Genomic DNA, 12,998 nt, shown 5'->3' with positions numbered 1-12,998 from the left:
GGCGGAGCTGGGAGGACGCGGATGGAGAGTGAACTGGATTATGCTGTTGACATATTTATGGTCTGAGTTGATTTCAGAGATTTTTTTCTAATAGAAGAGTTGTAATAATTTGTTGTTGTTGTTCTTTGTGTGTGTGTTTAGGACACTGTTAATTGAGAATTCTTTTTTGTGTGGAGGGCTATTCTGTGCATTTAGGTCACTTAGCAGCATTCCTGCCATCTACTCATTAGATGCAATAGTACACCATACCCACCCAACACACACATGCACTTATGACAATTAAAAATGTCTCCAGACATTGTCAGATGTCCCCTGGGTTCAAAATCATCACTGCATTAAAAAAAAAAAAAAAAAAAGGAAATTTGACCCCTACCTCATATAAAGCAGAAAGTTAGCTCCAGACAGAGTATATATTTAAGCCTAAAAGTAATCTATAAAGCATTTAGAAGATAATGTATAACTATAGCTTGTGGGCCCTGTGTGACCTAGCTTTGTTTTTGTTAATAAAGCTTTATTGGACACAGTCACACCCATTAATTTACTATTGTCTACAGCTTCTTTTGTACTAAAATGGCAGAGTTGAGTATTTCCTACACACCTACCGGTCCTCAAAAAAACCTAAAATACTATCCAGCCCTTTACAGAAAAAGTTTGCTGACCCCCATGATACAAGAATGTTTTCATAACATAGGGTAGAGAAATATTTCTTAAGTAAAACAAAATGTTCTAATAAAAGATTTTAAAATGGGCTATATTAAAATGAAGAACTTTAAGAAGAACAAAGTGGAGGACACTACCTGACTTCCAGACTTATTATAAAGCTACAGTAATCAATACAGCCTGGTATTGACAAAAGAATAAACAAATAGATCAAGAATAGAAAGTTCAGAATACACCCACATAAATACAGTCAACTGCTCTTTGACAAAGGAGCAAAGGCAATACAATAGAGCAAAGACAGTCTTTTCAATAAATGGTGCCAGAACAACTGGATATCCACATGCAAAAAATGAATTTAGACACAGACCTTATACCTTTCATAAAAATTAACTCAAAATGGATCACAGACCTAAATATAAAACACAAAACCAACAAAACTCCTAGAAGACAGCATACAAGAAAAATCTAGATGACCTTGGATGTGGTGATGACTTTTTAGCTACATCACAAGCACAATCCATGAAAGAAAGACTTGATGAGCTGGACTTCATTAAAGTTAAAACTTCTGCTCTGAAAAAGACACTGTCACGAGAATGAAAAGATAAGCCACAGACTGGAAGAAAATATTTGCAAAACACACATCTGATAAAGGACTGTTATCTAAAATGTACAAAGAACTTAAAACTCAACAATAAGAAAGCAAACAACCCAATTAAAAAATGGGCCAAAGATTTTACCAGACACCTCACCACAGAAGATATTACAGATGACAAATAAGCATATAAAAAGATGCTCTGAATCATAAGTCATCAGGGAAATGCAAATTAAAACAATACGGAGATACCACTAAACACTTACTGTAATGACCAAAATCCAGAACACCGACAACAGCAAATGCTGGTGAGGATGTGGGCCAGCAGGAACTGCATTCAGTGCTGATGGGACTGCACAAAGGAACAGCCACTTTGGAGGACAGTTTGGTGGCTTCTGGCAAAACTAAACATACTCTTACCATATGATCCAGTAATCGTGCTCCTTAGTGTTTACCCAAAGGAGTTGAAAAATTATGTCCACACAAAACCTGCACATAGATGTTTATAGCAGCTTTATTTATAACTGTCCAAACTTGGAAGCAACCAAGATGTTTTTCAGTAGGTGACGGATAAATAAACTGTGATCCATCTAGACAATGGAATATTATTAGTACTAAAACGAGCTATCAAGCCATGAAAAGACTCGCAGAATCTTGGATGCATATTACTAAGTCAAAGAAGCCAATGTGTGGGCCGGCCCTGTGGCTCAGGCGGTTAGAGCTCCATGCTCCTAACTCTGAAGGCTGCCAGTTCAATTCCCACATGGGCCAGTGGGCTCTCAACCACAAGGTTGCTGGTTCAATTCCTCGAGTCCCACAAGGGATGGTGGGCAGTGCCCCCTGCAACTAAGATTGAACACGGCACCTTAAGCTGAGCTGCAGCTGAGCTCCCAGATGGCTCAGGTGGTTGGAGCGCGTCCTCTCAACCACAAGGTTGCCGGTTTCGACTCCTGCAAGGGATGGTGGGCTGTGCCCCCTGCAACTAGCAATGGCAACTGGACCTGGAGCTGAGCTACGCCCTCCACAACTAAGACTGAAAGGACAACAACTTGACTTGGAAAAAAGTCCTGGAAGTACACACTGTTCCCCAATAAAGTCTTGTTCCCCTTCCCCGATAAAATCTTTAAAAAAAAAAAAAAAAAAAAAAAAGAAGCCAATGTGAAAAGGCTACGTACTGTATAATTTCTAACTATATGACATTCTGGAAAAGACAAAACTATAGAGACACTAAAAAGATCAGTGGTTATCAGGGGTTGGAAGGGGCGTGAATAGGAGGAGCACAAAGGATTTTAAGGGCAGTGGAATTACTCTGTATGATACCACAATGGTGGATACGTGTCATTATACATTTGTCCAAACCTATAGAGTGTACAACACCAAGAATGAACCCTAATGTAAACGATGACTTTGGGTGATAATGATGTGATGATGTTGATTCATCAATTAAAAAGTTTTAGAAAATGGGAAAGGGAAATACATATATAACTGTTGCCACCTACAAAGTCACTAATTGAGTGAGAACTCTGCCCCCTGGACTTTTTTCTCCCGTTGAGTCAGAACAGATTGGCCCAGCACTTCCCCTAAAATTCAGAGGGCATCTCTGTCCCCTGCCCCCTTTGTGTTTTCATCCCCACTACCAGCAGTGGCAGAAACAGGCTGCAGAAGTTTGGGACAGGGCAGGAGTAGGGAGTGCAGGGCAGTGTTGGGTGACCACAGGCTGCTCAAGACCGGACTAAGGGTCATTTTTTGACAATGATGGTAACTATCTTCTTAGCTGAACATGTGATATACCCTGCCACTGCTCTAAATGCTTCACATGCATTCCTGTCACACCCCTTTTGCACTGAGATACAATTCACACACCATAATCTTCACCCTTTAAGAGTATAAAATTTGGTGGGTTTTAGCTAAGTCACAAGGTTGTGCAACCATCACCACCACTACCTAGTTCCAGAACATTTCCGTCACACCACAAGGGAACCCTGTACCCATCAGTAGCCTCCAGCCCAGGTTCCCTGAGTGTGTACTGCAGTGTGCAATCAGGAATAAGGCAGGGTACACTCAGTAGAAGACCCACCCAAGGGAGTGGAGGGGGGGCGGGGTGTGTGTGTGTGACCATCAGAGCTGTGGGTCCTGTTGAGCCTCAAGACTCAGGCAGAGCCAGGTCAGGGTCCATCCCTGTGAGGCAAAGATTTTGGCAGAGATGGTCCCATCCGCCCAGGAATGGTACCCAGAGTACAATGGAGGCTGGGTATGGCCAGGTGCTGTGTGCCAGGGGTAGAGAAGCTGTCCCTGGGGTCTGGGGGGCCAGGTGTGGGTACATGCGGTGCACAGGGGGTGGGGGAGGTATCCTAGGGACTGGGGACCAGGTGTGGGTACATGCAGTGTGCAGGGGGTGGGGGAGGTATCCTAGGGACTGGGGACCAGGTGTGGGTACATGCGGTGTGCAGGGGGTGGGGGAGGTATCCTAGGGACTGGGGACCAGGTGTGAGTACATGCGGTATGCAGGGGGTGGGGGAGGTGTCCTAGGGACTGGCTGGGATGGGAGGGCAGTGTGGGAGCCACCTCCAGGCTGGAAGTGGAATTTATTCACATTCTTTGTGGTTGGGCAAGGGATAAAGACATTTTTGTGGGCAAGAGCAAAATTGTTGGTCTTGGAGCTTAATATTTTTTAATCAGTCTTGGCTCTAGTCTAGATTAAAAGACTTCGCAGGGCAGACAGAAGTGGGTTTGGTAACACTGGTGTGACTAGCCTGGGGAAATACTGACGCCACTGCATATGTCTCTGGCCCTGGGTCATGAGTGGAGGTCGAAGGTTGTCCCTGTGTTCTCTGGCACCCAGCTGCCTTCCGGGGGTTGGTGGCCTGGGTCCAGTTGGCACAAACTTGCTGCAACTTGGCTTCTCTGCTGTTAGCACCCAGGGCATTCTGATGAGCCATGATCCCCAGTCCTCAAGGGCTCTCGAGAGAGATGCTCAAGAGAGATGCTCAAGAGAGATGCTCAAGAGCGGCCCCTGCAGGGGCCTCGACCCCCTGCAGGCCCCGCAGGTGCTCTGAATGCTCTTGGGATTTGTGCAGCCAACATTTCTCCCCTGTGCAGGTGCTTGTGGAACAAGGAACCTACCAAAAGATTCAACATCTTAGATCGCAAAGACCTCCTGAATCGGTTGAACAGTGTTGGTTCTTAAACTCCAGACAGAGGAGTGTTGGTCTTTGATGTACTTGCTGTGTGGCCCCAGACGTGTCCGCCATATGGGACGGGGGGTAGCATGGCGGCTCTGCCAGCTTATTATTATTACTAATATTCAGTCAGAGGCCAGGTCAGCGCTTCGTGCCTAGGGGCCCCACTCTAGTTTCCACTCCCCAGATCCCTAATCAGGTGGCCTGCATTAGTCTTCATGTGGCCACATTTCCTACTCTCCACAGTCTCAACTAATAAAAGGAACTTTCCTCTTAATGACAAATGCCTTCTTTCCCATTTAAAAACCCAGAGGGTGGGCACCTCCTGTCTTTGCAGCTAGGAAGTGGGGGACCACATCCTGATCCTGCCGAGGCCAGGGCTGTGCTGGGCCAAAATCAGACCAGCTTATCCTGGAAAACACTTGGGCACGGGAGTCGAAATGTAACAGCAGAGTAGTCATACTAACTCAAGACAGCTCAGCACCCCAGTGACCAGGCCTTTTGCTTCCCAGGCCTTAATCAACAGCCTTTTCAGGATCAATTCGCCAGACTCCTGGGGCCTGCCTCACCCGCATTTGCTATATTCCACGTGTGTCGCTGCCTTATTTGCACATGTGTGTTTGTCTTTTTTAGAGGAAACTCTTTATGTGCTCAGAAAATTGAACGTGAGATATTTCTATACGGAGCTGAGAATCTTTTGTCTGTTAGACAGACCTGTATTCACAGCCAGCAGGGGGAGCAGGAGACTGTGTCTTTAAAAACGCTCCTTTCCCTCCCTCTCTTTCTTCCTTCCCCTTCTCCTCCGTCCTATCTCTTTTCCTCAGTGATCTAGAACAGTTATTTACGGCTCTGGTCAGTCACTCAACCCAGATCTGGTCATCTACAAGGTCTATGCTCACCTACTGTCTCAGGCAGGCACATATGGAGCCCTCGTTCAATAGCTGTTGGTCTGTAACAGGCAGAGCTGCACCCCAGGCTCGGGCTGAAAGGCCTGGGAAGCTGTCCACTCCAGTGGCCACTTAGAGCAGAGACTGACTCAGCGGCAACCTCACGGGTGTCCTATGGAGCAGACCACGTGGCCTCCAGAACACCTCATGAAGGACGACAGCTGGAAGCCAAGGTGCCTTAAATAGGGAACACATAGCCTCAGGTAGCAACCCCTCTCCAGGTGTGATGGCGGATTTGGAAAAAACAACACACACATAGACCGTAGTTAGCTCGCAGGCCTTAGAAGCAGCATTTTATATTTGAGCCAGAGCGTCTTTTTGTTCTGAGCAAACAAATGCCTGGAGAACACAGCACTGAGGGTGGAGACCCTACCCCTTCTTGGGGACACACATAAATACATAAACATTCAACACATTTCCTTTAAAAATGATCCTTACCCATGGATACCCCTGGTCATATTCCCTTTGCAAAATAATGATACTAATAACTAACTAGGTAGAAATGAAACTTGGTTTTTTGTAAGCAATGACAGGACACCAGATCGAGGAGGCTCCAGGTAGACATTTTAGCTCCATTTGGTGTCTGGTTTAAATGCTGGGCAAGGAGCCAAGCAGAGGTGTCGCCCAGGCCTCGGTCACCTGGAGCTCTGTCCTCACCCCTGGTCCTGGCCTCTCCTTGCTATGGATGTGCCCAGGGAGGGAAGGAGGATACAGACTTCTGGAACATTCTCCTGATGTCTCTAGGAGGTTGGCCACAGAAGCAGGTTTTGTAGACGCTGCTTTGTTTTTTTAACAAATAAAAAAAATTAATTTTTAAATTTATCCTCTCTGTGTCATGGTGCGTAGGGAGGAGGCTTTTCCCCCGGGAGGAAAGGAGCTGGGGCATAGAGAGGTGGGGCGTTGGGCGGAAGCCCGAAGCTGGAGCTGGACTGGGACGGAGGCTGTGCGTCCTCGGACAGAGAGAGGTCCGTGGAGGGCGAGGCTGGGAAGCTGCTGGACGGCTGCAATTGAACAGAAAAGGCTTCCTCAGTCAGGGGAGACGGCTTGCCACACACACACAGTCCATGCGGAGAGCTCCTGAAAGGGCCCGCCTGGGGCTCAGGCTCCCCCCAAGAGCTGAGTCACCCACCTAACCAAGGCCCTTTTAGTGAGAAGGCTCCCTGATCAGAGCACATTCCCAGGGAAGCTGGAGGGAGGGCCCGTCCTGCCCAGCTGGAGCCTCCTTTGTACAAGCTGGGCTCCTACAGCAGCCTGTGGAACCACCCATCTGTGGGAGTCTTCAGATTTCCCAGCCCCAGTCTCCTGCTGTGCATGAGTCTTGACTTTCCAAGGGATGGCATTTTACCAGACTGACACCGCAATGCACAGGAGCATGGGTATATACAAGGAGGAGGCTGGCCAGCTCATTTGGGAGCCCCTGGGTTCACCCAACACTTCGTACTTTAAGGTAAAAAACCAAGAGCTCAGCATTTTCAACATAGTGTGATTATTAATTTTACGTGCCAGCTTGGCCAGGCCTCGGTGCCCAGATTTTGGTCAAACATCAGTCTGGATGTTGCTGTGAAGGTATTTGGTAGATGTGATTAACACTGAATTCATTAGACTTTGAATAAAGCAGGTCATCTTCCAGGATGTTGGTGGGCCTCATCTAATCAGTTGAAGGCCTCAAGGGGAAAAGACAGGTTCCTGGGCAAGAGGGAATTCTGCCTTTGGACTTCAAACAGCAAGATCCATTCTTTCTGGGTCTCCATCCTGCCATCCTGCCCTGCAGGTTTTGGACTCTCTCTCTTTATTTCTCTACCTATATAGCTCCTTTATACCTATGTCTATGTCTGTATATGTGCATCCATCCTGTTGGTTCTATTTCATTGGAGAAGCCTGACTAATACATAGAATCGAGTAAAAGTGGTTCTGAGAAGGAAAATCTTGGGGCATAGCACAGATGTTAAGTCAATAAAATTTCCAGTTTTTCCTTCTGCCAACAAACCTCTTAAATTTTTTTTCTTAAGTTCTAAGGCTTGAAAACACCTACTTAAATCAATATTTTAATAAATTAAGCAAACACTCCCTTCTGTGAAATAACACAGGGTGAACGTTTAAGGGCTTTATCTGCAGCCAGTGCTGTCTGATTCTTTTGCTCTCTGTGGCCAGGTGCCTGGGGCCCCAAGAGGCCAACCTATTTGCCATGCCTCTTCCTGGAGACTTCCCTACTGTGACCTCAGGATTCTGAAAAGAGAATATCTTCCGGAGCTGTAGCTGAAGCCAAGAATGTCACTCCGCTCAGGGTTGATGGCTTGGGCTTTCAGGACCTGACAGCCCAGGGCCCATGCCCACCTTTGTTTGTTTCTTTTCCTCAAACTTACAGTTCTTCTGACCACAGGGACAAAGGAAACCTCTAGAGTATGTTCTCTCAGTTCTGCTGGGAGCTCCCAGATCCTACCAAGCACGTGTCTGCTCAGTTCTTCATTGGAAATGAGCACCTGAGAGAACCATAGCATACACAACCCCATACCACAGAGTAAACCACCAGGAACCACGGAGTAAACAACCAGGAACCACGGAGTAAACCACCAGGAACCACGGAGTAAACCACCAGGAACCACAGGGTAAACCACCAGGAACCACGGAGTAAACCACCAAGAACCACAGGGTAAACCACCAGGAACCACAGGGTAAACCACCAGGAACCATAGAGTAAACCACCAGGAACCATGGAGTAAACCACCAGGAACCACGGAGTAAACCACCAGGAACCATAGAGTAAACCACCAGGAACCATGGAGTAAACCACCAGGAACCATGGAGTAAACCACCAGGAACCATGGAGTAAACCACCAGGAACCATGGAGTAAACCACCAGGAACCACGGAGGAACCACAGAGTAAACCACCAGGAACCACAGGGTAAACCACCAGGAACCACGGAGTAAACCACCAGGAACCACACAATATGCCACCATGGCTCATGGATTAAACCGCCATGAACCATGGCATAACACACCAGAGTAAATTATCCTGCCAGGCAGGGCCTCTCCAGGACAGGCTCTGATGTCCACGCAGGCACCCCCACCAGGGGAGTGGACAAGAAACCCCTTAGTCACAGGACGTGAGCTCAATGTCTGCTTGTGTCCTTGTTCACAAACACTCGTCAGTGCCAAGCCCTTCCCTGATTTTCCTGACCAGACAACTGCTGGACGCAAGGAAGATGGATTCCCTTCAAGATTTTTCTTTTGGCCAACTACTCAGAACAGGCCCCCAACAGCTATCTCACTCCCTGCTATTCTGTGGGGGTATTTTTTCTGCTTCTAATGACTTCAACAGAACACTTAAAGTATTCCCTTTCCCTCACTGTTGGTCAGCAGAAACAAGCATCAATTCTGTTGTTTTTCTCTTAAGGAAACACATGAAGCCTCATTGATTTGCCCTCTCCTCAAAATCTGATTATTGATGTCTATGCGGTTATGCTCCCACAGGAGCTGGCGATAAAAGCTGAGGAGGCTACTGGGAGGAAAGCACAGGCCTCTCCCGGAAGGTAAAGAGGGGGCAGCCGCTGCTTGTGAAGAGCCAGAGGTCCCTGAAGGTGAACGAGGAAGGAATACGACACCGGAACAAAGCGAACCCACTCATCAGCACCAGGTTTTATGGATGGGAGACCATCTGCCCACATCCTACACTCCTACAAAGATCACCTCTGTCTCCTAAGGAAACATGTCATACCTGCGAGAGCAGGGCGCCCGCCCAGCGCCCCCAAATCAGGCTCCAGACTTATCAAGAGCCCCACACTGAAGGATCAGTGATCTGGTGCTGGTTCCTTCAATGGACAGAGGAAGCTGTGTGACTTCATAACAAATGAGCAGGGTCTGAACCCCCCTGTTTATCCACAGCCATCCCCCTCTATCCAAGCACAGAAACACAATTCCTCACATATTTTAATACTGCAGCTTCCTAGAACTTGTTGGTGCTTGGTGTAATCATTAACATAGACAAAAGGATGTGTCTTGAGTCCATCTGGCGGCCCCATCCCAAAATGGAAGCCTAGTTGTCTGGACCAGTGGTTCTCACCTTTGCTCCCTGAAGACAGTGGGCAACATCTGGATACATTTGTTGGTTGTCACAACAGGGTTGTACTGGCAGCTGGTGGGTGAGGGCCAGGGACACTGCTTAGCATCCTACAGCGCACAGGGCAGCCCCACCCCACAGAGCTATCTGGCCCGCATATCTACAGCGCCACAGTTGAGGGCGCCTGGTCTGGAGTCCATAAGGGGACAGATTATCAGGGTCTATTTAAACCATGGCATAGACAGAAGCTTCCTAGCATATAAACAAGGAAAAGCCAAAACCATGAATGGAAATGGAAGGACAAAGCAAATGCCCTCTAAACAAGGTTTCGCCCCACCAAATATCCGTCTTCCTACAACAGCCCCCAGGACCAACAGCATTATATAAGGTGAATCTATTAACACAAAATCGCCACTTTTGGGGGTAACGTGTGGTTGGGTAGTGGCAAATGCATATCGCTCCACCTCCTTTGTACGTTGACAGGATCCAGGCGCGTGTGGTATGTTCCCAGTCACTCTGGCCAGGATTTTGCAGCAAACTTTTGTTGGACAAGGTTATGGATTAGAAAAGGGTAGAGGCCCAAAGGACACCAATGGCTGAGTCACTAAGGCCATGCGGAACAAAAGATGCCCCAAATGCCAAACGGGGCCATAGAACATCTGTGTGAGAGGCCTATGTGCAGAATGACCCAGCACACCTCCCCTCAGCTGGCCCCCAACACCCTTCCCAGTCCACGCAGGCTCTGCCACCACCTTACCTACATCAGGAGAGGGGATGCGCTAGGTCCACCCTCTCTTCCCTGAACCCAAGCTCCCCTCCGAGTCCCGTCCCACCAGTGCTGCCTTGCGTGACTGCTGCCCGTGACGTGAGCACACAGCCTTCGGCAGGCGACGCTCGGCCTACCTGGAGCGGCAGAGGGTAGGGCGAGCAGGTGGGGAGGGTTGCGGGTGCTGGGCCAAAGCCCGCGTAGGCCAGGATGTGATGAGCAGGGTTGTAGAGGATCTGAGGTGGCGCAGACGTCCCGTAGGCCAGCTGGGACAGAGGGACCTGCCACAGAGAATGGAGACACGTCAGCTGGCCCTCCCAAAAGCTGGCACCCTCGGTCTCGAGCTGTCCCTCTGGGGAGACCTATCCTCAAGCCATTCAAAAAGGTGGAGTCCATCCTTCTACTGAATCTGCCAGTGGGAGGTGCTGAGTCCTCAGATCAATAGTTCTCAGAGCAGAACTAAACATCTAAAAAAAGGGCTTCTTTTTGCTTTTTATTTTCTTTGTCCCAGAGGCCCACCCTGATGTCAGGTTAGGCCCAGGCTCTCTTTGATGCTTTTTGAAAAAGCAAGGAAACCACCAGTCCCTCTCGAGGCACCTCCCAACACTGCAGCTTCAGCCACCGCAGGTGGACTGAAACCACACGTGCTCTCAGACCTGCTCAGCTAGGTGTGCTTCCCACAGGTGCCACCCCAGGGGTTTCTGCAGAAATGAAAATAAAACCAAAGTATTCCAAACTCCTCGGTGCGTGTGCTTTGTCAGCTCGCTTAGAGGCTCTACTTCTCAAAAAGAAAAGAGGATAAGGGCCTGACTCCCAGCCACCTTCTCCTCCCCCAGACAAGACAGGCCATAGGATGGACCCCTCCCAGAGGGAGACCAGTTACTCACATGGGGTGCTCAAGGGGTTCCCAGACCAGAAGTGTGTCCCTCCCTAAGAGGACAGAACCTGGATCCCACCTGACACCTGTAGGGCAGACGCTGCCCTGACAGAGAGAGGCTGGGACAGCAGAGGTGGATTTTCTGAAAACTCGTCACTACCAGTGAAGGACCCGAGGAGTGGTGGTGGGAGAGAAGGGAAGGCTGTAACCTGGAAGCAGGCCCCAGAACTTCAGGACAATGCTAACCAGCCAGGAAGGGCACAGGCCAGGAGGAGATGGCAGTGGGAGCTGAGAACTCACCCAGAGCTGCCTCTGCCTGCTTACCACCTGACAGCCGAGGGGAGACATCAGGGGTCTGTGCCTGGGTACTCACTGCCCTACCTCGCCCAGGGCCCACCTTCTGCACATCCCGAGCTCCAACAGCCCCTCCACCACCACCACCCCCAAAATGCAGGCATCCCCGGGAAGGAGCATGGATTAAACAATAACAGTTATTATTCTCCTGCCAGGCCCAGCCCTGTGCTCTTCCAGCAGGAGTTCAGCACAAATCTGCTGCACACTGTTCAATCTGTTTCATGAGTTAGTTAGACTCAGAGAAGTGAATAGAGTAGCACGAAAACAGGGAGACAGATGGAAATCTCAGGGCAGGGCCCGCACTCCCAGCTGCCTTGATGCCATATTCATGAACAAATACTATTGAGAGCCTACTGCAGGAGCCAGGAGGATCTAATAGCTATCCTGGCACAGCTGGAACTGGGCCCCACAGAGGGGTTGGGGAGGCATCCTGGCCGGAGGGAACAGCTGCAACTAGAAGCCTGGGGCCTTGAGCCAAGCAGGAGTGGTAAAGGTCGAGGGCTGAGGGTCACAGAGGACCTCGTGGGCTGGAGAGAAGCCTGCCTGGCCTTGCTCAGCATTTGTGCCATTTCAGGGTTTGGGGAGGATGGAGCAGGGTAGAGAGTCTCCCATGAGGGAGCTAAACATTTTGGCAGGGCTGTTCCAGTCTGGAGAACCGACAGTCACTCCGTCTGTGGGGGGCACTGCAAAGCCTCGCCTGACGTTGGCCCTTATCTGCCTGGTCTTGTCCTGACTGCTTGTCCACATTTCTTGCCCTTGAGCATGCCCATGTGAGTAATGGTGAGGAGACCCCAGCGGGGCCAGCAGGACTGTCCACCTGCATTTCTCAATGTGCCTGAGGCTCAGTGCAGACCCTTCCTCACTAAACTGGGTTTAAATGACTGTGTATGTAAATGTTGCCTTGTTACCAAGGCAACAGCCTCAGGAGACAGACCCTCTGCAGACCCTGGAGACGCCTCACAGCCTGCCTGCTGGGTACATGAGATACCCCTCTGGCACCCACTTCGTGACAAGCGTCTGGCGGCCTGCATATGAAGCCCTCATGTGCCGAGAGGGCACACACAGCTTTCAGCTGGTTAATGAAGGGCCTTCATTTCGTAAATTTTTAAATTATAAAATCCATTAAACTTACAGGACTATCTACTTGGTGGGTATAAAATTTTAAGGGATCACCTTCCTTGCTTCTTACAACACCCCAGAAGAGCTCTGGGTTTGAGAAAGAAACTTGTCTAGAGCAGAGTTTGGACACAACTCTAGTCTGGTATGACCAGTGGCTCTTCTGCGCCATCATTACGTTCCTGATAGAACCCCCAGCAATTTTATTATAAACTCGAATGAACAAAAGAGCCCCTTCTGGAAAACCCTCTGGGCTGACTGCTGTCCCAGCAACCTTCACCCAGACCTGCAGGGACAGCAGAACTCTAACTCGACACAGTGGGTAACCAATCTCCAATCTAACCTTGCTCTTCTCCTAGAAAACCTGCCAAGAGAGCAAAATGAACAGGCTACAGCAGAAAAAGACCCTAGACTGAGGATTTTCACAGAAGGCACCTGTGGGCCCTCTG

At 49.1% G+C, this 12,998-nt stretch overlaps 1 protein-coding gene across 3 annotated transcripts in view; it reads right to left on the bottom strand.

The window, feature by feature from the left end:
* Positions 1-5,723: 5,723 nt before the first annotated feature.
* The window catches only part of TMEM255B (transmembrane protein 255B), a 35,896-nt gene continuing 28,621 nt past the window's right edge, over positions 5,724-12,998 (bottom strand). For 2 of the 3 annotated variants that reach the window (XM_033104727.1, XM_033104726.1), the window contains 2 exons: positions 10,340-10,483; positions 6,066-6,379 (listed from right to left, as the gene is read on the bottom strand). In XM_033104727.1, the coding sequence (XP_032960618.1) occupies positions 6,212-6,379; positions 10,340-10,483 (312 nt within the window). In that variant the 3' untranslated portion in view covers positions 6,066-6,211. Of the gene's footprint in view, positions 6,380-10,339; positions 10,484-12,998 lie in introns of all 3 variants that reach the window. The other variant, XM_033104729.1, reaches the window with a different exon arrangement.

This window comes from Rhinolophus ferrumequinum, chromosome 4 (assembly GCF_004115265.2).
Source record: "Rhinolophus ferrumequinum isolate MPI-CBG mRhiFer1 chromosome 4, mRhiFer1_v1.p, whole genome shotgun sequence".
In the NCBI taxonomy this organism is placed as follows: Eukaryota; Metazoa; Chordata; class Mammalia; order Chiroptera; family Rhinolophidae; genus Rhinolophus; species Rhinolophus ferrumequinum.
Note: the sequence above shows the minus strand (reverse complement) of the source record. Positions and strands in the feature narration are given on the sequence as shown.